We start from the raw sequence: 26166 nt of genomic DNA, 5'->3' as shown, positions 1-26166 counted from the left end.
GAAGCCAGACGGCTCGGTGAGACCGATTTTAAACTCTAAAATCTTTGAACACTTGCATACAGAGGTTCAAATTCAAAATTGAGTCACTCAGAGCAGTGATTGCAAACCTGGAAGAAGGGGACTACATGATGTCTCGGGACATCAAGGATGCTTACCTTCATGTCAAAATTTATCCTTCTCACCAAGGGTATTTCAGGTTATGGTACAGAACTGTATCAGTTCGGACGCTGCCGTAGGGATGGTCCACGGCACCCCGGGTCTTTACTGAAGTAATGACCGAAATGATGATATTCCTTCGAAGGAAGGGAATTTTAGTTATCCTTTACTTGGACGATTCCCTGATAAGGGTAAGATCCAGGGAACAGTTGGAGATCGGTGTAGCACTATATCAGGTAGTGTTGTGGCAGCACGATTGGATTTTCAATATTCCAAAATCGCAGCTGGTTCCGACGACTTGTCTTCTGTTCCTAGGGATGATTCTGGACATAGTCCAGAAAGAAGGTGTTTCTCCCGGAGGAGAAAGCCAGGGAGTTATCCGAGCTAGTCAGGAACCTCCTAAAACCGAACCAAGTCCCAGTGCATCAATGCACAAGGGTTCTGGGTAAAAATGGTGGCTTCCTACGAAGCAATCCCATACGGCAGATTCCACGCACAGTGGAACCTACTGGACAAATGGTCCGGGTCGCATCTTCAGATGCTTCAGCGGATAACGCTGTCACCAGGGACAAGGGTATCCCTCCTGTGGTGGTTGCAGAGTGCTCATCTTCTAGAGGGCCGCAGATTCGGCATTCGGGACTGGGTCCTGGTGGCCACGGATGCCAGCCTGCGAGGCTGGGGAGCAGTCACACAGGGAAGGAATTTCCAGGGCTTATGGTCAAGCCTGGAGACATCTCTTCATATAAACATTCTGGAACTAAGGGCCATTTACAATGCCCTAAGTCAAGCGAAACCCCTGCTTCAGGGTCAGGCGGTATTGATCCAATCGGACAACATCACGTCAGTTACCCACGTAAACAGACAGGGCGGCACGAGAAGCAGGAGGGCAATGGCAGAGGCTGCAAGGATTTTCGCTGGGCGGAAAATCATGTGATAGCACTGTCAGCAGTGTTCATTCCGGGAGTGGACAACTGGGAAGCAGACTTCCTCAGCAGACATGACCTTCACCCGGGAGAGTGGAGACTTCACTCAGAAGTCTTCCACCTGATTGTAAACCGTTGGGAAAAACCAAAGGTGGACATAATGGCGTCCCGTCTAAACAAAAAACTAGACAGATATTGCGCCAGGTCAAGGGACCCTCAGGCAATAGCGGTGGACGCTCTGGTAACGCCGTGGGTGTACCAGTCAGTGTATGTGTTCCCTCCTCTGCCTCTCATACCAAAAGTACTGAGAATCATATGAAGAAGAGGAGTAAGAACTATACTCGTGGTTCCGGATTGGCCAAGAAGGACTTGGTATCTGGAACTTCAAGAGATGCTCACGGACGAACCGTGGCCTCTATCTCTAAGAAAGGACCTGCTCCAGCAGGGGCCTTGTCTGTTCCAAGACTTACCGCGGCTGCGTTGGACGGCATGGCGGTTGAACGCCGGATCCTGAAGGAAAAAGGCATTCCGGATGAAGTCATCCCTACCCTGGTCAAGGCCAGGAAGGACGTAACCGCAAAACATTATCACCGCATTTGGCGAAAATTTGTTGCGTGGGGTGAGGCCAAGAAGGCCCCTACAGAGGAATTTCAACTGGGTCGTTTCCTCCATTTCCTGCAAACAGGACTGTCTATGGGCCAAAAATTGGGGTCCATTAAGGTTCAAATTTCGGCCCTGTCGATTTTCTTCCAAAAAGAACGGGCTTCAGTGCCTGAAGTTCAGACATTTGTAAAAGGGGTACTGCATATACAGCCTCCTTTTGTGCCTCCAGTGGCACCTTGGGATCTCAATGTTGTGTTGAGTTTCCTAAAGTCACATTGGTTTGAACCACTCACCACTGTGGACTTAAAATATCTCACATGGAAGTGACGAGTTAGCCCTGGCTTCAGCCAGGCGTGTGTCAGAATTGGCGGTTTTATCATATAAAAGCCCTTACTTAATATTTCATTCTGACAGGGCAGAATTGAGGACTTGTCCTCAATTTCTACCTAGGTGGTTTCTGCATTTCACATGAACCAACCTATTGTGGTACCTGCGGCTACTAAGGACTTGGAGGATTCCAAGTTGCTTGACGTGGTCAGGGCCCTGAAAATATATGTTTCCAGGATGGCTGGAGTCAGAAAATCTGACTCGCTGTTTATCCTGTATGCACCCAACAAGCTGGGTGCTTCTGCTTCTAAGCAGACGATTGCTCGTTGGATTTGTAGTACAATTCAGCTTGCACATTCTGTGGCAGGCCTGCCACAGCCAAAAATCTGTAAATGCCCACTCCACAAGGAAGGTGGGATCATCTTGGGCAGCTGCCCGAGGGGTCTCGGCTTTACAACTTTGCCGAGCAGTTGCTTGGTCAGGAGCAAATACGTTTGTAAAATTCTACAAATTTGATACCCTGGCTGAGGAGGACCTGGAGTTCTCTCATTCGGTGCTGCAGAGTCATCCGCACTCTCCCGCCCGTTTGGGAGCTTTGGTATAATCCCCATGGTCCTTACGGAGTTCCCAGCATCCACTAGGACGTCAGAGAAAATAAGAATTTACTTACCGATAATTCTATTTCTCGTAGTCCGTAGTGGATGCTGGGCGCCCATCCCAAGTGCGGATTGTCTGCAATACTGGTACATAATTATTGTTACCAAAAAAAAAAATTCGGGTTATTGTTGTAGTGAGCCATCTTTTCTAGAGGCTCCTCTATTATCATGCTGTTAACTGGGTTCAGATCACAAGTTGTACAGTGTGATTGGTGTGGCTGGTATGAGTCTTACCCGGGATTCAAAATCCTTCCTTATTGTGTACGCTCGTCCGGGCACAGTATCCTAACTGAGGCTTGGAGGAGGGTCATAGGGGGAGGAGCCAGTGCACACCAGGTGATCCTAAAGCTTTCTTTAGATGTGCCCAGTCTCCTGCGGAGCCGCTATTCCCCATGGTCCTTACGGAGTTCCCAGCATCCACTACGGACTACGAGAAATAGAATTATCGGTAAGTAAATTCTTATTTTCTACTAGGATAGCGCATACTGAGACTGCAACTCAGGTTTGAAAAAATTCCAGACGATAGGAAAAAGTGTGAAAACCCCCCTATAGTTGACACCTCTGTTTCTAGACTGTCAAAAAATGTGGTGCTACCTGTCCCTGGGTCTACCGCTTGAAAAGAGCCGGCTGATCGTAAGATTGAGTCTACGCTGAAATCCATGTACATGGCTTCTGGCATGGCGCTAAGGCCCACTATTGCCTGTGCATGGATTTCAAAGGCTATAGTAAGGTGGTCAGGCACATTACTAGAAGAATTAGATACTATGGATAGAAGTGACGTTGAATTGTTTTTACATAACGTACAGGATTCCGTGGGTTTCATGGTGGAGGCCATGAAGGACCTGGGTCATCTGAATGCAAGGACATCTTCCATGGCTGTCTCAACACACAGGAATCCAGGAAGAGTGTGGAGAACCTACCTTTCACAGGTCAGGCTCTCTTTGGGGAAGCATTGGATGCGTGGATCTCCACGGCAGCCGCTGGTACGTCAATCTTTCTTCCCTCAGCCACTCAGACGGCGAAGAAACCTTTTTCTACGTCCGCAATGCAGCTCTTTCGGGCCGCAAAAGCAAAGAAGTCCAAGCCTCCTACCACTTTCTTCAGAGGTGGTCGAGCAAAATCCAAAAGACTTGCACGCGCAGGTTCCCTGGAACAGAAGCCTGCCTCTGTTTCCTCAAAATCCTCAGCATGACGGTGGACCTCACAGCCTGAAGAACAAGCAGGTGGGAGCGAGACTCAGAAGCTTCAGTCACGTCTGGTTGTCATCCGGCCTGGATCCCTGGGTACAGGATATTGTGTCCCAGGGGTACAGGCTGGAGTTTCAAGAGCTCCCGCCTCACAGATTCTTCAAATCAGGCTTGCCAGCTTTGCTGACAGTAAGGGCTATCCTACAGGAAGCCATCCAAAAATTTGGAAAGGTCAGCTGTCATTGTTCCATTGCCGCATCATCTGGAAAACCAGGGTTACTATTCAAAGCTCTTTGTGGTACCGAAACCGGATGGTTCGGTCAGACCAATTTTAAACCTGAAATCGTTAAACCCTTATCTGAGGGACTTCAAGTTCAAAATGGAGTCTCTGAGAGAGGTGATTTCAGGTCTGGAGGAGGTGGAGTTTCTGGTATCCCTGGATATCAAAGATGCGTACCTCCACATTTCAATTTGGCCGCCACACCAGGCTTATCTCAGATTTGCGCTGTTGGACTGTCACTATCTGTTCCAGGCACTGCCATTCGGCCTCTTCTCGGCACCGAGGGTGTTCACCAAGGTAATGGCAGAGATGATGGTTCTCCTCCGCAGGCGAGGAGTGAATATAATTCCATATCTGGGCGATCTCCTAATGAAAGCGTCCTCCAGGGAGAAGTTGTTGCAGAGCATTGCTCTCGTGACTCAAATTCTCAGGGATCATGGATGGATCCTGAATCTTCCAAAGTCACATTTAGAGCCGACAAGGAGATTGTCTTTCCTAGGGATGATCCTCGACACGCAAGTGCAGAGGTTGTTTCTACCGGTGGAGAAAGCGTTGGTGATACAGACAATGGTCTGGGATGTCTTAAAGCCTACCCAGGTATTGGTCCATCAGTGCATTCGCCTTCTGGGGAAGATGGTTGCCTCCTATGAGGCTCTACAGTACGGAAGATTTCATGCACGGTCCTTCCAACTGGATCTCCTGGATAAGTGGTCGGATTCTCACCTTCACATGCACCAGCGGATACGTCTGTCGCCGAAAGCCAGGATTTCACTCCTGTGGTGGCTACAACTGCCTCACCTTCTAGAAGGCCGCAGGTTGTGGGGTTCAGAACTGGATCCTTCTAACCACGGATGCAGGTCTCAGATGTTGGGGCGCAGTCACCCAAGGGGAAAACTTCCAAGGAAGGTGGTCAAGCCTGGAATCCAGTCTTCCAAAAAACATTTTGGAACTAAGAGCCGTGTACAACGGTCTTCTACAAGCGGCACACCTTCTGCAAGGTCAAGCCATTCAAGTACAGTCGGACAATGTAACGCCGGTGGCCTACATAAACCGACAGGGCGGAACGAAGAGCAGAGCTGCGATGTCAGAGGTGACAAGAATCCTCCTCTGGGCAGAAAAGCATGCGGTGGCGCTGTCAGCGATCTTCATTCCGGGAGTGGACAACTGGGAAGCAGACTTCCTCAGCAGGCACGATCTACATCCATGGGAGTGGGGCCTCCATCCGGAGGTGTTCACGGAGGTGACAAGTCTTTGGGGTGTACCTCAAATAAACAAGATGGCCTCCCGTCTCAACAAGAAGCTTCGGAGGTACTGTTCCGGTCGAGAGACCAAAAAGCAGTGGCAGTGGACGCTCTGGTAACTCCGTGGGTGTTTAAGTCAGTGTATGTGTTCCCTCCACTTCCACTCATCCCAAGGATTCTAAAGCTCATAAAGAGAACAGGAGTTCAGGCGATCCTCATTGCTTCGGACTGGCCAAGAAGGGCTTGGTACGCGGATCTTCTGGAGTTATTGCTGGAAGATCCGAGGCCTCTTCCTCTTCGGGAGGATCTTCTGCATCAGGGGCTGTTCGCTTATCAAGACTTACCACGGGTATGTTTGACGGCATGGAGGTTGAATGCCAGATCTTAACTCGGAAGGGTATTCCAAACGAGGTTTTCTCTATCGTCCTAGTGGATGCTGGGGTTCCTGAAAGGACCATGGGGAATAGCGGCTCCGCAGGAGACAGGGCACAAAAAGTAAAGCTTTTTCCGATCAGGTGGTGTGCACTGGCTCCTCCCCCTATGACCCTCCTCCAGACTCCAGTTAGATTTTTGTGCCCGGCCGAGAAGGGTGCAATCTAGGTGGCTCTCCTAAAGAGCTGCTTAGAGAAAGTTTAGCTAGGTTTTTTATTTTACAGTGAGTCCTGCTGGCAACAGGATCACTGCAGCGAGGGACTGAGGGGAGAAGGAGTCAACTCACCTGCGTGCAGGATGGATTGGTTTCTTGGCTACTGGACATCAAGCTCCAGAGGGACGATCACAGGTACAGCCTGGATGGTCACCGGAGCCACGCCGCCGGCCCCCTTGCAGATGCTGAAAACAGAAGAGGTCCAGAATCGGCGGCTGAAGACTCCTGCAGTCTTCTAAAGGTAGCGCACAGCACTGCAGCTGTGCGCCATTTTCCTCTCAGCACACTTCACACGGCAGTCACTGAGGGTGCAGGGCGCTGGGAGGGGGGCGCCCTGGGAGGCAAATGATTACCTATAAAGGCTAAAAATACCTCACATATAGCCCTAGAGGCTATATGGAGATATTTAACCCCTGCCTAATTTTTCTAAATAGCGGGAGACGAGCCCGCCAGAAAAGGGGCGGGGCCTATCTCCTCAGCACACGGCGCCATTTCCTCTCACAGCTCCGCTGGTCAGGACGGCTCCCAAGTCTCTCCCCTGCACTGCACTACAGAAACAGGGTAAAACAGAGAGGGGGGGGCACATTTATGGCGATATTTTGATATAACAAAGCAGCTATAAGGGAGCACTTATTATAAGGCTATCCCTGATATATATATAGCGCTTTTGGTGTGTGCTGGCAAACTCTCCCTCTGTCTCCCCAAAGGGCTAGTGGGTCCTGTCTTCGTTAGGAGCATTCCCTGTGTGTCTGCTGTGTGTCGGTACGTGTGTGTCGACATGTATGAGGACGATATTGGTGTGGAGGCGGAGCAATTGCCAAATATGAGGATGTCACCCCCTAGGGAGTCGACACCAGAATGGATGCCTTTATTTATGGAACTACGGGATAGTGTCAACACGCTAAAGCAGTCGTTTGACGACATGAGACGGCCGGACAATCAATTAGTGCCTGTCCAGGCGACTCAAACACCGTCAGGGGCTGTGAAACGCCCTTTGCCTCAGTCGGTCGACACAGACCCAGACACAGGCGATGACTCCAGTGGTGACGGTGACGAATCAACCGTATTTTCCAGTAGGGCCACACGTTATATGATTTTGGCAATGAAGGAGGCGTTACATTTAGCTGATACTACAGGTACCACTAAACAGGGTATTATGTGGGGTATGAAAAAACTACCTATAGTTTTTCCTGAATCAGAAGAACTAAATGACGTGTGTAATGAAGCGTGGGTTGCCCCTGATAAAAAGCTGATAATTTCAAAGAAATTATTGGCATTATACCCTTTCCCGCCAGAGGTTAGGGAGCGCTGGGAAACACCTCCTAGGGTGGACAAGGCGCTAACACGCTTATCTAAACAAGTGGCGTTACCCTCTCCTGAGACGGCCGCACTTAAAGATCCATCAGATAGGAGGATGGAAAATATCCAAAAAAGTATATACACACATGCAGGTGTTATACTACGACCAGCTGTAGCGACTGCCTGGATGGGCAGTGCGGGGGTAGTTTGGTCAGAGTCCCTGATTGAAAATATTGATACCCTGGACAGGGACAATATTTTACTGTCGTTAGAACAAATAAAGGATGCATTTCTTTATATGCGTGATGCACAGAGGGATATATGCACACTGGCATCACGGGTAAGTGCTATGTCCATTTCGGCCAGAAGAGCTTTATGGACGCGACAGTGGACAGGCGATGCGGATTCAAAACGGCATATGGAAGTTTTGCCGTATAAAGGGGAGGAGTTATTTGGAGTCGGTCTATCAGATTTGGTGGCCACGGCTACAGCCGGGAAATCCACCTTTCTACCTCAAGTCACTCCCCAACAGAAAAAGGCACCGACTTTTCAACCGCAGCCCTTTCGTTCCTTTAAAAATAAGAGAGCAAAGGGCTATTCATATCTGCCACGAGGCAAAGGTCGAGGGAAGAGACAGCAACACGCAGCTCCTTCCCAGGATCAGAAGCCCTCCCCGGCTTCTACAAAAGCCTCAGCATGACGCTGGGGCTTCTCAAGCGGACTCGGGGACGGTGGGGGGTCGTCTCAAAAATTACAGCGCGCAGTGGGCTCACTCGCAAGTAGATCCCTGGATCCTGCAGATAATATCTCAGGGATACAGGTTGGAATTAGAGACAGATCCACCTCGCCGTTTCCTGAAGTCTGCTTTACCAACGTCCCCCTCCGAAAGGGAGACGGTTTTGGAAGCCATTCACAAGCTGTACTCTCAGCAGGTGATAGTCAAGGTACCTCTTCTGCAACAAGGGAAGGGGTATTATTCCACTCTTTTTGTGGTACCGAAGCCGGATGGCTCGGTAAGGCCTATTCTAAATCTGAAGTCCTTGAACCTGTACATAAAGAAGTTCAAGTTCAAAATGGAGTCACTCAGAGCAGTGATAGCGAACCTGGAAGAGGGGGACTTTATGGTATCCTTGGACATCAAGGATGCGTATCTCCACGTTCCAATTTACCCCTCACACCAGGGGTACCTCAGGTTCGTTGTACAAAACTGTCACTATCAGTTTCAGACGCTGCCGTTCGGATTGTCCACGGCACCTCGGATCTTTACAAAGGTAATGGCCGAGATGATGATTCTTCTTCGAAGAAAAGGCGTATTAATTATCCCATACTTGGACGATCTCCTAATAAGGGCGAGGTCCAGAGAACAGCTAGAGATGGGATTAGCACTGTCTCAAGAAGTGCTAAAACAGCACGGGTGGATTCTGAATATTCCAAAATCCCAGTTAATGCCGACAACTCGTCTGCTGTTCCTAGGGATGATTCTGGACACGGTTCAGAAAAAGGTTTTTCTCCCGGAGGAAAAAGCCAAGGAGTTATCCGAGCTTGTCAGGAACCTCCTAAAACCAGGAAAGGTGTCTGTACATCAATGCACAAGAGTCCTGGGAAAAATGGTGGCTTCTTACGAAGCACTTCCATTCGGCAGATTCCACGCAAGAATTTTCCAAAGGGATCTGTTGGACAAAAGGTCAGGGTCGCATCTTCAGATGCACCTGCGGATATCCCTGTCTCCAAGGACAAGGGTGTCTCTTCTGTGGTGGTTGCAGAGTGCTCATCTATTGGAGGGCCGCAGATTCGGCATACAGGATTGGATCCTGGTGACCACGGACGCCAGCCTGAGAGGCTGGGGAGCAGTCACACAAGGAAGAAACTTCCAGGGAGTATGGACGAGCCTGGAAACGTCTCTTCACATAAACATTCTGGAACTAAGAGCAATATACAATGCTCTAAGCCAGGCAGAACCTCTGCTTCAGGGAAAACCGGTGTTGATCCAGTCGGACAACATCACGGCAGTCGCCCATGTGAACAGACAGGGCGGCACAAGAAGCAGGAGTGCAATGGCAGAAGCTGCAAGGATTCTTCGCTGGGCAGAGAATCATGTGATAGCACTGTCAGCAGTGTTCATCCCGGGAGTGGACAACTGGGAAGCAGACTTCCTCAGCAGACACGATCTTCACCCGGGAGAGTGGGGACTTCATCCAGAAGTCTTCCACATGCTGGTAACCCGTTGGGAAAGACAAATGGTGGACATGATGGCGTCTCGCCTCAACAAAAAACTGGACAGGTATTGCGCCAGGTCAAGAGATCCGCAGGCAATAGCTGTGGACGCGCTGGTAACGCCTTGGGTGTACCAGTCGGTGTATGTGTTTCCTCCTCTGCCTCTCATACCAAAAGTATTGAGAATTATACGGCAAAGAGGCGTAAGAACGATACTAGTGGTTCCGGATTGGCCAAGAAGGACTTGGTACCCGGAACTTCAAGAGATGATCACGGAAGATCCGTGGCCTCTACCTCTAAGGAGGGACTTGCTTCAGCAGGGTCCCTGTCTGTTTCAAGACTTACCGCGGCTGCGTTTGACGGCATGGCGGTTGAACGCCGGATCCTAAAGGAAAAAGGCATGCCGGAAGAAGTCATTCCTACTTTGATTAAAGCAAGGAAGGAAGTAACCGTGCAACATTATCACCGAATTTGGCGAAAATATGTTGCGTGGTGCGAAGATCGGAGTGCTCCGACGGAGGAATTTCAACTGGGTCGATTCCTACATTTCCTGCAATCAGGATTGTCTATGGGTCTCAAATTGGGATCTATTAAGGTTCAAATTTCGGCCCTGTCGATTTTCTTTCAAAAAGAATTGGCTTCAGTCCCTGAAGTCCAGACCTTTGTTAAGGGAGTGCTGCATATACAGCCTCCTGTGGTGCCTCCAGTGGCACCGTGGGATCTCAATGTGGTTTTGGAATTTCTAAAATCTCATTGGTTTGAACCACTAAAAAAGGTGGATTTAAAATATCTCACATGGAAAGTGACCATGTTACTAGCCCTGGCTTCGGCCAGGAGAGTGTCAGAACTGGCAGCTTTATCTTACAAAAGCCCATATCTGATTTTCCATTCGGACAGGGCAGAACTGCGGACTCGTCCGCATTTTCTCCCTAAGGTGGTGTCAGCATTTCATCTGAACCAGCCTATTGTAGTGCCTGCGGCTACAAGTGACTTGGAGGACTCCAAGTTACTGGACGTTGTCAGAGCATTAAAAATATATATTGCAAGGACAGCTGGAGTCAGAAAATCTGACTCGTTGTTTATATTGTATGCACCCAACAAGATGGGTGCTCCTGCGTCTAAGCAGACGATTGCTCGTTGGATCTGTAGCACAATCCAACTTGCACATTCTGTGGCAGGCCTGCCACAGCCTAAATCTGTAAAGGCCCACTCCACAAGGAAGGTGGGCTCATCTTGGGCGGCTGCCCGAGGGGTCTCGGCATTACAACTTTGCCGAGCAGCTACGTGGTCAGGGGAGAACACGTTTGTAAAATTTTACAAATTTGATACTCTGGCTAAGGAGGACCTGGAGTTCTCTCATTCGGTGCTGCAGAGTCATCCGCACTCTCCCGCCCGTTTGGGAGCTTTGGTATAATCCCCATGGTCCTTTCAGGAACCCCAGCATCCACTAGGACGATAGAGAAAATAAGATTTTACTTACCGATAAATCTATTTCTCGGAGTCCGTAGTGGATGCTGGGCGCCCATCCCAAGTGCGGATTATCTGCATAAATTGTACATAGTTATTGTTAACTAATTCGGGTTATTGTTGAAGGAAGCCATCTTTCAGAGGCTCCGCTGTTATCATACTGTTAACTGGGTTCAGATCACAGGTTGTACGGTGTGATTGGTGTGGCTGGTATGAGTCTTACCCGGGATTCAAAATCCTCCCTTATTGTGTACGCTCGTCCGGGCACAGTACCTAACTGGAGTCTGGAGGAGGGTCATAGGGGGAGGAGCCAGTGCACACCACCTGATCTGGAAAAGCTTTACTTTTTGTGCCCTGTCTCCTGCGGAGCCGCTATTCCCCATGGTCCTTTCAGGAACCCCAGCATCCACTACGGACTCCGAGAAATAGATTTATCGGTAAGTAAAATCTTATTATTCCTACCCTGATACAGGCTAGGAATGGAGTAACGTCTAAACATAACCATCGAATTTGGAAAAAGTATGTGTCTTGGTGTGAATCCAAGAAATTTCCTGCGGTGGAGTTTCAACTTGGACGGTTTCTCCTCTTCCTGCAAGCAGGTGTGGATATGGGTCTGAGGTTGGGATCCATAAAGGTCCAGATTTCGGCCTTATCCATTTTCTTCCAGAAACGACTGGCTTCCCGCCTTGAGGTTCAGACTTTCTTGAAAGGGGTTCTGCACATCCAGCCTCCCTTTGTGCCTGCTACGGCACCCTGGGATCTTAACGTGGTGTTACAGTTCCTGCAATCGGATTGGTTCAAGCCTATACAGGGGGTTGAGGTAAAGTTTCTCACGTGGAAGGCTGTCACGTGGAAGGAACTCAGGACGCGTCAGCAGTTCCTTCCAAAGGTTGTGTCGGCTTTTCATATCAACCAACCTATTGTGGTGCCAGTGGCTACTGACTCCTCAATTCCATCAAAGTCCTTGGATGTTGTCAGGGCTCTGAAGATCTATGTGAAGAGGACTGCTCGTCACAGAAAGTCGGACTCTCTTTGTCCTGTGTGAGCCCAAGAAAATTGGGTGTCCTGCTTGTAAGCAGACGATTTCTCGCTGGATCAGGTTCACTATCCAGCACGCGTATTCTACGGCAGGACTGCCGTGTCCAAAATCTATTCAGCCCCACTCTACTCGTAAGGTGGGTTCTTCCTGGGCGGCTGCCCGGGGTGTCTAGGCTTTACAGCTTTGCCGAGCGGCTACTTGGTCGGGGTCGAACACGTTTGCTAAGTTCTACAAGTTCGATACTTTGGCCTCTGATTACCTAAAGTTTGGTCAATCAGTTCTGCAGGAGCCTCTGCGCTCTCCCTCCCGTTCTGGAAGCTTTGGTACATCCCCATGGTACTAATGTGGACCCCAGCAGGACGTAACAGAAAATAGGATTTTAATTACCTACCGGTAAATCCTTTTCTTGTAGTCCGTAGAGGATGCTGGGCGCCCGCCCAGTGCTTTATTATCCTGCTGTAGTTGCTTGGCTCAGTACTGCTTTGTTCTTGGGTAAGTACTGTTGTTCAGCTGTTGCTGAGTTTTCAAGCTAGTTAGCTTGGTTTGCCTTGTCTGTGAGATGGTGGGAATCTCACCACTATCTGTGTAAAATCCTTCTCTCGAAGTTGTCTGTCTCCTCAGGCACAGTTTCTAGACTGAGTCTGGTAGGAGGGGCATAGAGGGAGGAGCCAGCCCACACTCGCAAACTCTTAAAGTGCCCATGGCTCCTAGTGGACCCGTCTATACCCCATGGTTCTAATGTGGACCCCAGCATCCTCTACGGACTACGAGAAAAGGATTTACTGGTAGGTAATTAAAATCCTATTTTTTAAATTAAACATTATTAATGTGATATTTTTTGCTTTATTTAGGCTGAAGAACTGACTGATTTAAAGGCAGAAGATATAGAGGGAGAAGAAGAGACGTATGTGAGTGATATAAAGGCAGAAGATGTAGTGGGAGAAGAAGAGACGTATGTGAGTGATATAAAGGCAGAAGATGTAGTGGGAGAAGAAGAGACGTATGTGACTGATATAAAGGCAGAAGATATAGAGGGAGAAGAAGAGACGTATGTGACTGATATAAAGGCAGAAGATACAGAGGGAGAAGAAGAGACGTATGTGAGGGGTGATCAGCAGTGTAAGGAGGAGGAAATCCCTACAGATATCAGCACAGGTGAGTAATAAACACTTATTACAGAAAAGAGTCACATATTCTCCTTGCTCAGTCACTACAGCAATCTCTTATACTACACCAGAGATACCAGCCCAGAGATCTGAACAGTCTCCTCCCCACACTCTCTGGTGTATCTCATACATCAGGAGCCATCATCCCCTATTATACTCCTGCTCTCCCCCTCACATCATGTCACTGTGTGTTACCAGCCAGAGATCTGACCAGTCTCCTCCTCACACTCTCTGGTGTATCTCATACATCAGGAGCCATCATCCCCTATTATACTCCTGCTCTCCCCCTCACATCATGTCATTGTGTTACCAGCCCAGAGATCTGACCAGTCTCCTCCCCACACTCTCTGGTGTATCTCATACATCCCCCTCACATCATGTCACTGTGTGTTACCAGCCAGAGATCTGACCAGTCTCCTCCTCACACTCTCTGGTGTATCTCATACATCAGGAGACATCAGCCCCTATTATACTCCTGCTCTCCCCCTCACATCATGTCACTGTGTGTTACCAGCCCAGAGATCTGACCAGTCTCCTCCCCACACTCTCTGGTGTATCTCATACATCAGGAGCCATCATCCCCTATTATACTCCTGCTCTCCCCCTCACATCATGTCACTGTGTGTTACCAGCCCAGAGATCTGACCAGTCTCCTCCCCACACTCTCTGGTGTATCTTATAGATCAGAAGCCATCAGCCCCTTTTATACTCCTGCTCTCCCCCTCATATCATGTCACTGTGTGTTACCAGCCCAGAGATCTGACCAGTCTCCTCCCCACACTCTCTGGTGTATCATACATCAGGAGCCATCAGCCCCTATTATACTCCTGCTCTCCCTCTCACATCATGTCACTGTGTGTTACCAGCCCAGAGATCTGACCAGTCTCCTCCCCACACTCTCTGGTGTATCTCATACATCAGGAGACATCAGCCCCTATTATACTCCTGCTCTCTGCCTCACATCATGTCACTGTGTTACCAGCCCAGAGATCTGACCAGTCTCCTCCCCACACTCTCTGGTGTATCTCATACATCAGGAGACATCAGCCCCTATTATACTCCTGCTCTCCCCCTCACATCCTGTTACTGTGGGTTACCAGCCCAGAGATCTGACCAGTCTCCTCCCCACACTCTCTGGTGTATCTCTTACATCAGGAGCCATCAGCTCCTATTATACTCCTGCTCTCCCCCTCACATCATGTCACTGTGTGTTACCAGCTCAGAGATCTGACCAGTCTCCTCCCCACACTCTCTGGTGTATCTCATACATCAGGAGCCATCAGCCCCTATTATACTCCTGCTCCCCCCCTCACATCATGTCACTGTGTGTTACCAGCCCAGAGATCTGACCAGTCTCCTCCCCACACTCTCTGGTGTATCTCTTACATCAGGAGCCATCAGCTCCTATTATACTCCTGCTCTCCCCCTCACATCATGTCACTGTGTGTTACCAGCCCAGAGATCTGACCAGTCTCTTCCTCACACTCTCTGGTGTATCTCATACATCAGGAGCCAGCAGCCCCTATTATACTCCTGCTCTCCCCCTCACATCATGTCACTGTGTTACCAGCCCAGAGATCTGACCAGTCTCCTCCCCACACTCTCTGGTGTATCTCATACATCCCCCTCACATCATGTCACTGTGTGTTACCAGCCCAGAGATCTGACCAGTCTCCTCCCCACACTCTCTGTGTTACATGCTATATTATGTACATTATGGATGTGTTAGTGACATTCAGCTGTCCTGGTAGTAAAGTCATATTACAGATGATGGGAAAACTAGTCAGGTGAAACCACATCTTGCTATCAGTATGTATGATCCTGCTGGGTGAATTCTCCCATAGTCGGCACACCCATGAAGGTCTGGTTCCATGCTGGTTCACGTCACTTGTCCTGTGTGAGAGTCTCGGGGTTCCTCATGCCACATGACACAGTACTTAGGAAATATCCGGTGCAGCCTCCCGTCATGTATCCACATAACAATCCTGGCAGTGCATACACTTACCATACAGAGGTAAGTGACACTGTCAGAGTGTGTTAGGGTCTAGTCCTTGGCATATCATCATAGGGGTGGTCTTCTGAGCAAGATGGCATGTAGGATCACATGTAGGCATCTTGTGATCGCAGCGTCAGGTTACTGAGATCCACCAGGAGATGTCTCATCTGGTGTCACGATCTAGAGGTAACGGCACAGGGGATGTCACCCCGTACACCCAGACACTGCCACAGGCCCACAGCTTCTGGGTCAGGTCACACAGACAGGAGACAGATAGATATAAAAAAATATTTCTCTAAAATCCATAAGGGATATTGGGGAATTAGACCGATGGGGTATAGATGGGGTTCAAAGGAGCCGGTGCACTTTAAAATTCTTCCACTGGGTGTGCTGGCCCCTCCCCTCTATGCCCCTCCTACAGGAAGTATAGAAAAAGTGCCCTCGGGAGCAACAGCCTACCTGCACCGTGGGAGTTAAGGGGGGGGGGGGGGGGGGGGGGACAGTTACCGGCCTCTGTAAGGTGTCAGAGCCGCTTCCCCGCTGCAGGACCACCGTCCTGAGAGGTTGTTGGTACCGCGGGGCACTGCGCCTTGGCGGTCGCAATCGCAGCACGCCGCACACTCCTAACGGTAGCCTGAAGGTGACGAGTGGTGAGTACAAACCGGGGGCCACGCTAGAGGGATCCCCCGGTTCTTTGTGCTACGCAACACATGGGACGGTGTACGGGACCCTCCACGGGGGGACCCACTATAGACCCCGTGTACACCGGCAGCGGTTAGTGCAAAACTAGCATTTATGTAATATTTTGCACAGTAAAGGGGACTTGCCAGTATAAATATCATTACAAGCTCCGACACCATTGCAGGGGGCGGAGCTTCCTCAGAGCGGGACCAGCGGCATTTTGGCGCCTTCCTCTGCTTACAGCTGCAGCAGCAAGGACCCACAGCTCCTCCAGACTCTCCGGGCTACACAGGTAACTGGTACAGGGGTGTAAAGACATGGGAGAGCCGCTATTATACACATCCTAGTATCCTGTAAAGGACAATACAATCCGGTTATACTGTGATTTATATAGGAGCCTGTACAGCTTACGGAGTCTGACAGGCTTGGGTGGGCTGTCCCTCCTCCATTTTATGTCTCCTTCTCACATACAGTAAGGGCAGACTTGCTATTGTATTATTGTCTGTGATTCTCCAGATTCTCTCCCTCATCCACTGGTTCATTGTCATGTGAACAATGCAGTCAGTCTTCTCAAGTTAGTGAAGAGACTGGACGGAAGGGTCTGGAACCTTCCTGGCTCAGCGCCATGAAATCTATGATGTCAGACATGTCATCCCAGCTCACTGCTAATACTCAGCAAACACAACAGCTAGAGCAGGCTGTTGCTGACCTGACTGCTAGGGCAGACAAACAGCCCCCCTCCCTAGTTCAGGGCCACAAAAACGTGGGCTGCCTGATTTGCTCTCAGAATCTGAGGTCTGGATTTACAGCCTGCACCAATGGGACCACTGAATAAATTTCACCTGGTATCCCTGCTGTAAGTGTGCGTTCCACTGCGTTCAGTTGGAACGCACAGCTGAAGTGAATCACAGCCCCACCCACTTTTTGTTTGTGGGCTCCGTCATTAGGGTGGAGGGGCACTCATCGGACCACACCGGAAGTCTGTGCGTTTCACCACGGAGCAGGTGGAACGCACGGCGTGACCACAATTCCGGGTGCTGTAGCTTGCTTTCCACCGCGAAAAAGCGTGGAAAGCACAGCGTGAATACCCAGAAGTCTGTGCATTCCACTGTGAGGAAGTGGAGCGCACAAGGGGTTTTAAACATCTTTTTACCCCTTATACGGTGCTCAATTAGTTTGGGGTACTAAGGGACATTATAGCCCACCCAGGTCTTAGTCTTTACACCTTTTTAAACCAATTTATGTTAAATTAAATTCTATTGGAAACCACGCCCATTTGACAGGACTTCCTGTCTTCAGGTATAAATACCTGTACATTTGCTCTCATCACACACCTTGGGAAAGACATCAGTCGAAACGCGTTGGATTGAGGGCCAGGAGCACTAGGAATTGACTTGGGGTACACGATTTGAGGTGAGAGAGTCTGGACACTTTCATTCTTTTCCCATCGCTGTATTTCCATCTCCCCAGGCCATGACCGGTGTTCACAGTCTTTTAGAGTTTTTTGTGTTTTTTTTAGCAATTTTGTTTTATTTTTGTGTGTAATTTTATGGAATAAACCATTTTTTGTGATTCCTTATCGTGTTCCTGATGCAAATCTTTCTGCTTATCAACCCTCGCCTCATATGAGGCACGGAAGCTACAGATTGTGGAGAAGAAGCTGTCAGAACACCTATAGAAACCTTTATGGACACATCTCCACGCATTTAGTTGTGAGTTGGGTATGTCCCACACGTGTATTGTTGTCCCATTGATTTCTGTAGGTGAATACTGGATTAGAACTACCTTATAAAGGATAACAATATTGAAAAAGATACCTTTTATAAGTATCTACTCCCCTTGACGGACAGGAGTATGGTACGCACACCGTCTATATAAAGGGGGACAGAATCTCTTTGCATAAAGGAACCATTTTGTGGATAGAACTTATGACACGATTGGTCGCCCCTTGTCTTCCCCTCCCCTTTCTCTGTTTCTGAGGATCTATGGGAATCACCTTTTGACGTGGAGATTACATCGAGAATCACGAAATACAAAATAAAAGAAACCTTTATATGAGGAAAACTGCCTGCTCCAACGTGAGTACGGTACAAATACTAGTGCGTCCCTCGATGTTATATTTCCCACGTAGAAGAAGTTAAGAAAAGGAGACCATCAGTCGACTGTCGACTCTTAGAGTTCCTCGACATATTTTTGGAATTTATTCATGATGAGCGCAGAGGTGATGTCTAAAATATCTTGTTGATACTGGATGTGTCAATGTTACATCTGCATCCCAATTGTTACCTGGTCACAGACTTGTACCTCTTTCATATTGTCCCTTGGTCATTTCTTGGATCCCGCAGCTGGCATGGATTTCCAAGCTAGACCGCCCCCAGGAAGAGATGCTGTCATTTGCATGGAGGAGCACTTGGCACTGATGTGCCCCATTGTATTGCCAATTAAAACACCTGCGGCCATCACCCAAAACAGGTTGACCTTACACCCCCCCCCCCCCCCCCCCCCAGCAGCTGGTTTTGTTGAAGGGGCAAATGTGGAGGGCCCTACAGGAGGCCTCTCCTTCAAGGCCGTCTGCCTGCACATCCCAAATGATTTATTTGCGGTCAGAGCCAGGCTGGCAGTCTCGGATGATTCCGGGTCACGGCCCACAACCCAATGTTTCACATCTACTGGCCACAATGAGAGAAGCTGCTCCTGGATAATTAAGTCCTTGAATTTGGAATACTCTGTTGCCTTCACCTCCTCAAACCACTGATGGTACACGGTTGTCTGTTTAACCACAAATCCATATTATGTATCGGAGTCACTGTGTTATAAGCTTCTGTTGGTAAATTTCCACGGGTGAGTTTCAATCGCTTTGGCAGCACTACCTTAGTGCCTCAATAATCGCCACCCAGTTCTTGTGGACGGTCTGCAAATGCCTCCAACGCTTTCTCTCTCAGTCCTGGTATCAAATTGCCGGCCCATTCACTGGGATCCAGCACAAATTCTCGGCAAGTCGTTTCAACTAATCTCAGGAACGCATCAAGCTCGCCGTCTTTCTCCGACACAGGGAATTGGTCGTGCCGGGGTTTCCCCTACCCGGATCATGGACTGCGTTCTGGCCAGTTCCAACTGGTACTTGCGTTAGGCCTGGCGCTCGGCAGCTTCTCTTTGGCCTTACGCTCGGCAGCTTCCCTGTCAGCATTTGCTTGGTAGCGCTGCACCAGCGATATAGTGGTTGCTGGATCGAACGTCCTTCATATGCCTGATAGTTTGAAGGTAACCTCCAGTGTAGACTCGCTGTATCCAGCAGAGGCATCCGTCCCCTGCCAGGACATCTGTTGTTACCCACATTCACCTACTGTAAGTTCTTAGAAAAGTAGTTATAAATCCAACAAGCTGCCAACAATTTGTCACAACTCGCCGGCCGATTCTCCAGATACATCAATCTGAGAATCGCCGCCAGTGACTTACGGGTTACTTCCAACATGATATTCACCACCACCAAGAGTTTTACTGAGCAATGCCACGCCCATTGCAGCTCTTCAGTTCCGCTTTACCAGAACACACTTTAAAAAATAGTAACGTGGTCCTCGCAAACGCCAAGGCATAAGAACACAGAAAAAAGATAGTAAACTATTTTGTCCTCACCCAAATCTTGCTTGTGTCGAAATCCCTGAAGGGCTTCTTGGTCAAGTGAGCAGGGGTTATTGAATGACTTTTCAGTCTGTTTATACATGTAGACGAGGTTCTTCCTCTGGGGACATGTCTTACTTCAATGGACATAACTGAACAGACACACATTTATGGCAGGGGATGGCACATGATCTCTCAGTGTTACCTAAATGTATGCACAGGTGATGTTATATTACTACACAGCCCATGTCACCTCTAGTAATCCCACATGATCTCAGTGTTACCTAAATGTATGCACAGGCGATGTTATATTACTGCACAGCCCATGTCACCTCTAGTAATCCCACATGATCTCAGTGTTACCTAAATGTATGCACAGGCGATGTTATATTACTGCACAGCCCATGTCACCTCTAGTAATCCCACATGATCTCTCAGTGTTACCTAAATGTATGCACAGGTGATGTTATATTACTGCACAGCCCATGTCACCTCTAGTAATCCCACATGATCTCAGTGTTAACTAAATGTATGCACAGGCGATGTTATATTACTGCACAGCCCATGTCACCTTTAGTTATCCCACATGATCTCAGTGTTACCTAAATGTATGCAGAGGTGATGTTATATTACTGCACAGCCCATGTCACCTCTAGTAATCCCACATGATCTCAGTGTTACCTAAATGTATGCACAGGCGATGTTATATTACTGCACAGCCCATGTCACCTCTAGTAATCCCACATGATCTCAGTGTTACCTAAATGTATGCACAGGCGATGTTATATTACTGCACAGCCCATGTCATCTCTAGTAATCCCACATGGTCTCAGTGTTACCTAAATGTATGCACAGGCGATGTTATATTATTGCACAGCCCATGTCACCTCTAGTAATACTACATGATCTCAGTGTTACCTAAATGTATGCACAGGTGATGTTATATTACTGCACAGCCCATGTCACCTCTAGTAATCCCACATGATCTCTCAGTGTTACCTAAATGTATGCACAGGTGATGTTATATTACTGCACAGCCCATGTCAGCTCTAGTAATCCCACATGATCTCAGTGTTACCTAAATGTATGCACAGGCGATGTTATATTACTGCACAGCCCATGTCACCTCTAGTAATCCCACATGATCTCAGTGTTACCTAAATGTATGCACAGGCGATGTTATATTACTGCACAGCCCATGTCACCTCTAGTAATCCCACATGATCTCTCAGTGTTACCTAAATGTATGCACAGGCGATGTTATATTACTGCACAGCCCATGTCATCTCTAGTAATCCCACATGATCTCTCAGTGTTACCTAAATGTATGCACAGGCGATGTTATATTACTGCACAGCCCATGTCATCTCTAGTAATCCCACATGATCTCTCAGTGTTACCTAAATGTATGCACAGGTGATGTTATATTACTGCACAACCCATGTCACACCTCTAGTTATCCCACATGATCTCAGTGTTACCTAAATGTATGCACAGGCGATGTTATATTACTGCACAGCCCATGTCACCTCTAGTAATCCCACATGATCTCTCAGTGTTACCTAAATGTATGCACAGGTGATGTTATATTACTGCACAGCCCATGTCACCTTTAGTTATCCCACATGATCTCAGTGTTACCTAAATGTATGCACAGGCGATGTTATATTACTGCACAGCCCATGTCACCTCTAGTAATCCCACATGATCTCTCAATGTTACCTAAATGTATGCACAGGTGATGTTATATTACTGCACAGCCCATGTCACCTCTAGTAATCCCACATGGTCTCAGTATTACCTAAGTGTATGCACAGGTGATGTTATATTACTGCACAGCCCATGTCACCTCCAGTAATCCCACATGATCTCAGTGTTACCTACATGTATGCACAGGTGATGTTATATTACTGCACAGCCCATGTCACCTCTAGTAATCCCACATGATCTCTCAGTGTTACCTAAATGTATGCACAGGCGATGTTATATTACTGCACAGCCCATGTCACCTCTAGTATTTCCACATGATCTCAGTGTTACCTAAATGTATGCACAGGCGATGTTATATTACTGCACAGCCCATGTCACCTCTAGTAATCCCACATGATCTCTCAGTGTTACCTAAATGTATGCACAGGCGATGTTATATTACTGCACAGCCCATGTCACCTCTAGTAATTCCACATGATCTCAGTGTTACCTAAATGTATGCACAGGAGATGTTATATTACTGCACAGCCCATGTCACCTCTAGTAATCCCTCATGATCTCTCAGTGTTGCCTAAATGTATGCACAGGTGATGTTATATTACTGCACAGCCCATGTCACCTCTAGTAATTCCACATGATCTCAGTGTTACCTAAATGTATGCACAGGCGATGTTATATTACTGCACAGCCCATGTCACCTCTAGTAATCCCACATTATCTCAGTGTTACCTAAATGTATGCACAGGCGATGTTATATTACTGCACAGCCAATGTCATCTCTAGTAATCCCACATGATATCTCAGTGTTACCTAAATGTATGCACAGGCGATGTTATATTACTGCACAGCCCATGTCACCTCTAGTAATACCACATGATCTCTCAGTGTTACCTAAATGTATGCACAGGCGATGTTATATTACTACACAGCCCATGTCACCTCTAGTAATCCCACATGTTCTCTCAGTGTTACCTAAATGTATGCACAGGTGATGTTATATTACTGCACAGCCCATGTCACCTCTAGTAATCCCACATGATCTCTCAGTGTTACCTAAATGTATGCACAGGCGATGTTATATTACTGCACAGCCCATGTCACCTCTAGTAATCCCACATGATCTCTCAGTGTTACCTAAATGTATGCACAGGCGATGTTATATTACTGCACAGCCCATGTCACCTCTAGTAATCCCACATGATCTCAGTGTTACCTAAATGTATGCACAGGCGATGTTATATTACTGCACAACCCATGTCACCTCTAGTAATCCCACATGTTCTCAGTGTTACCTAAATGTATGCACAGGCGATGTTATATTACTGCACAGCCCATGTCACCTCTAGTAATCCCACATGATCTCAGTGTTACCTAAATGTATGCACAGGTGATGTTATATTACTGCACAGCCCCTGTCACCTCTAGTAATCCCACATGATCTCAGTGTTACCTAAATGTATGCACAGGTGATGTTATATTACTGCACAGCCCATGTCATCTCTAGTAATCCCACATGTTCTCTCAGTGTTACCTAAATGTATGCACAGGCAATGTTATATTACTGCACAGCCCATGTCATCTCTAGTAATCCCACATGATCTCAGTGTTACCTAAATGTATGCACAGGTGATGTTATATTACTGCACAGCCCATGTCATCTCTAGTAATCCCATATGATCTCAGTGTTACCTAAATGTATGCACAGGTGATGTTATATTACTGCACAGCCCATGTCACCTCTAGTAATCCCACATGATCTCTCAGTGTTACCTAAATGTATGCACAGGTGATGTTATATTACTGCACAGCCCATGTCACCTCTAGTAATCCCACATGATCTCAGTGTTACCTAAATGTATGCACAGGTGATGTTATATTACTGCACAGCCCATGTCACCTCTAGTAATCCCACATGATCTCTCAGTGTTACCTAAATGTATGCACAGGTGATGTTATATTACTGCACAGCCCATGTCAGCTCTAGTAATCCCACATGATCTCAGTGTTACCTAAATGTATGCACAGGCGATGTTATATTACTGCACAGCCCATGTCATCTCTAGTAATCCCACATGATCTCTCAGTGTTACCTAAATGTATGCACAGGCGATGTTATATTACTGCACAGCCCATGTCATCTCTAGTAATCCCACATGGTCTCAGTGTTACCTAAATGTATGCACAGGCGATGTTATATTACTGCACAGCCCATGTCACCTCTAGTAATACTACATGATCTCAGTGTTACCTAAATGTATGCACAGGTGATGTTATATTACTGCACAGCCCATGTCACCTCTAGTAATACCACATGATCTTAGTGTTACCTAAATGTATGCACAGGTGATGTTATATTACTGCACAGCCCATGTCATCTCTAGTAATCCCACATGATCTCAGTGTTACCTACATGTATGCACAGGTGATGTTATATTACTGCACAGCCCAGGTCACCTCCAGTAATCCCACATGATCTCAGTATTACCTAAATGTATGCACAGGTGATGTTATATTACTGCACAGCCCATGTCACCTCTAGTAATCCCACATGATCTCAGTATTACCTAAATGTATGCACAGGTGATGTTATATTACTGCACAGCCCATGTTACCTCTAGTAATCCCACATGATCTCTCAGTGTTACCTAAATGTATGCACAGGTGATGTTATATTACTGCACAGCCCAGGTCACCTCCAGTAATCCCACATGATCTCAGTATTACCTAAATGTATGCACAGGTGATGTTATATTACTGCACAGCCCATGTCACCTCCAGTAATCCCACATGATCTCTCAGTGTTACCTAAATGTATGCACAGGCGATGTTATATTACTGCACAGCCCATGTCACCTCTAGTAATCCCACATGATCTCAGTGTTACCTAAATGTATGCTCAGGCGATGTTATATTACTGCACAGCCCATGTCACCTCTAGTAATCCCACATGATCTCTCAGTGTTACCTAAATGTATGCACAGGCGATGTTATATTACTGCACAGCCCATGTCACCTCTAGTAATCCCACATGATCTCAGTGTTACCTAAATGTATGCACAGGTGATGTTATATTACTGCACAGCCCATGTCACCTCCAGTAATCCCACATGATCTCAGTGTTACCTACATGTATGCACAGGCGATGTTATATTACTACACAGCCCATGTCACCTCTAGTAATCCCACATGATCTCTCAGTGTTACCTAAATGTATGCACAGGCGATGTTATATTACTGCACAGCCCATGTCACCTCTAGTATTTCCACATGATCTCAGTGTTACCTAAATGTATGCACAGGCGATGTTATATTACTGCACAGCCCATGTCACCTCTAGTAATCCCACATGATCTCAGTGTTACCTAAATGTATGCACAGGCGATGTTATATTACTACACAGCCCATGTTACCTCTAGTAATCCCACATGATCTCAGTGTTACCTAAATGTATGCACAGGCGATGTTATATTACTGCACAGCCCATGTCACCTCTAGTAATCCCACATGGTCTCAGTGTTACCTAAATGTATGCACAGGCGATGTTATATTACTGCACAGCCCATGTCACCTCTAGTAATTCCACATGATCTCAGTGTTACCTAAATGTATGCACAGGAGATGTTATATTACTGCACAGCCCATGTCACCTCTAGTAATCCCTCATGATCTCTCAGTGTTGCCTAAATGTATGCACAGGCGATGTTATATTTCTACACAGCCCATGTCACCTCTAGTAATCCCACATGATCTCAGTGTTACCTAAATGTATGCACAGGCGATGTTATATTACTGCACAGCCCATGTCACCTCTAGTAATCCCACATGATCTCAGTGTTACCTAAATGTATGCACAGGAGATGTTATATTACTGCACAGCCCATGTCACCTCTAGTAATCCCTCATGATCTCTCAGTGTTGCCTAAATGTATGCACAGGTGATGTTATATTACTGCACGGCCCATGTCACCTCTAGTAATCCCACATGATCTCAGTGTTACCTAAATGTATGCACAGGCGATGTTATATTACTGCACGGCCCATGTCACCTCTAGTAATCCCACATGATCTCTCAGTGTTACCTAAATGTATGCACAGGTGATGTTATATTACTGCACGGCCCATGTCACCTCTAGTAATCCCACATGATCTCTCAGTGTTACCTAAATGTATGCACAGGCGATGTTATATTACTGCACAGCCCATGTCACCTCTAGTAATCCCACATGATCTCAGTGTTACCTAAATGTATGCACAGGCAATGTTATATTACTGCACAGCCCATGTCATCTCTAGTAATCCCACATGATCTCAGTGTTACCTAAATGTATGCACAGGAGATGTTATATTACTGCACAGCCCATGTCATCTCTAGTAATCCCACATGATCTCAGTGTTACCTAAATGTATGCACAGGAGATGTTATATTACTGCACAGCCCATGTCACCTCTAGTAATCCCTCATGATCTCTCAGTGTTGCCTAAATGTATGCACAGGTGATGTTATATTACTGCACAGCCCATGTCACACCTCTAGTAATCCCACATGATCTCAGTGTTACCTAAATGTATGCACAGGCGATGTTATATTACTGCACAGCCCATGTCACCTCTAGTAATCCCACATGATCTCAGTGTTACCTAAATGTATGCACAGGCGATGTTATATTACTGCACAGCCCATGTCACCTTTAGTTATCCCACATGATCTCTGTGTTACCTAAATGTATGCACAGGCGATGTTATATTACTGCACAGCCCATGTCACCTCTAGTAATCCCACATGATCTTTCAGTGTTACCTAAATGTATGCACAGGTAATGTTATATGACTGCACAGCCCATGTCACCTCTAGTAATACCACATGATCTCAGTGTTACCTAAATGTATGCACAGGTGATGTTATATTACTGCACAGCCCATGTCACCTCTAGTAATCCCACATGATCTCTCAGTGTTA

At 47.4% G+C, this 26166-nt stretch overlaps 1 protein-coding gene across 2 annotated transcripts in view; it reads left to right on the top strand.

Annotated features, from left to right (window-relative positions):
* The window catches only part of LOC134989673 (oocyte zinc finger protein XlCOF22-like), a 77372-nt gene that overhangs the window by 23848 nt on the left and 27358 nt on the right, over positions 1 to 26166 (top strand). For both annotated transcript variants that reach the window (XM_063950621.1, XM_063950620.1), the window contains exon 6: positions 12890 to 13193. In XM_063950621.1, coding sequence (XP_063806691.1) covers positions 12890 to 13193 — 304 coding nt within the window. The remainder of the gene's footprint in view (positions 1 to 12889; positions 13194 to 26166) is intronic.

Source organism: Pseudophryne corroboree, unplaced genomic scaffold, assembly GCF_028390025.1.
Source record: "Pseudophryne corroboree isolate aPseCor3 unplaced genomic scaffold, aPseCor3.hap2 scaffold_1114, whole genome shotgun sequence".
NCBI lineage: Eukaryota > Metazoa > Chordata > Amphibia > Anura > Myobatrachidae > Pseudophryne > Pseudophryne corroboree.
The sequence above is the reverse complement of the archived record's forward strand: the minus strand, read 5'-3'. Positions and strand labels throughout refer to the sequence as shown.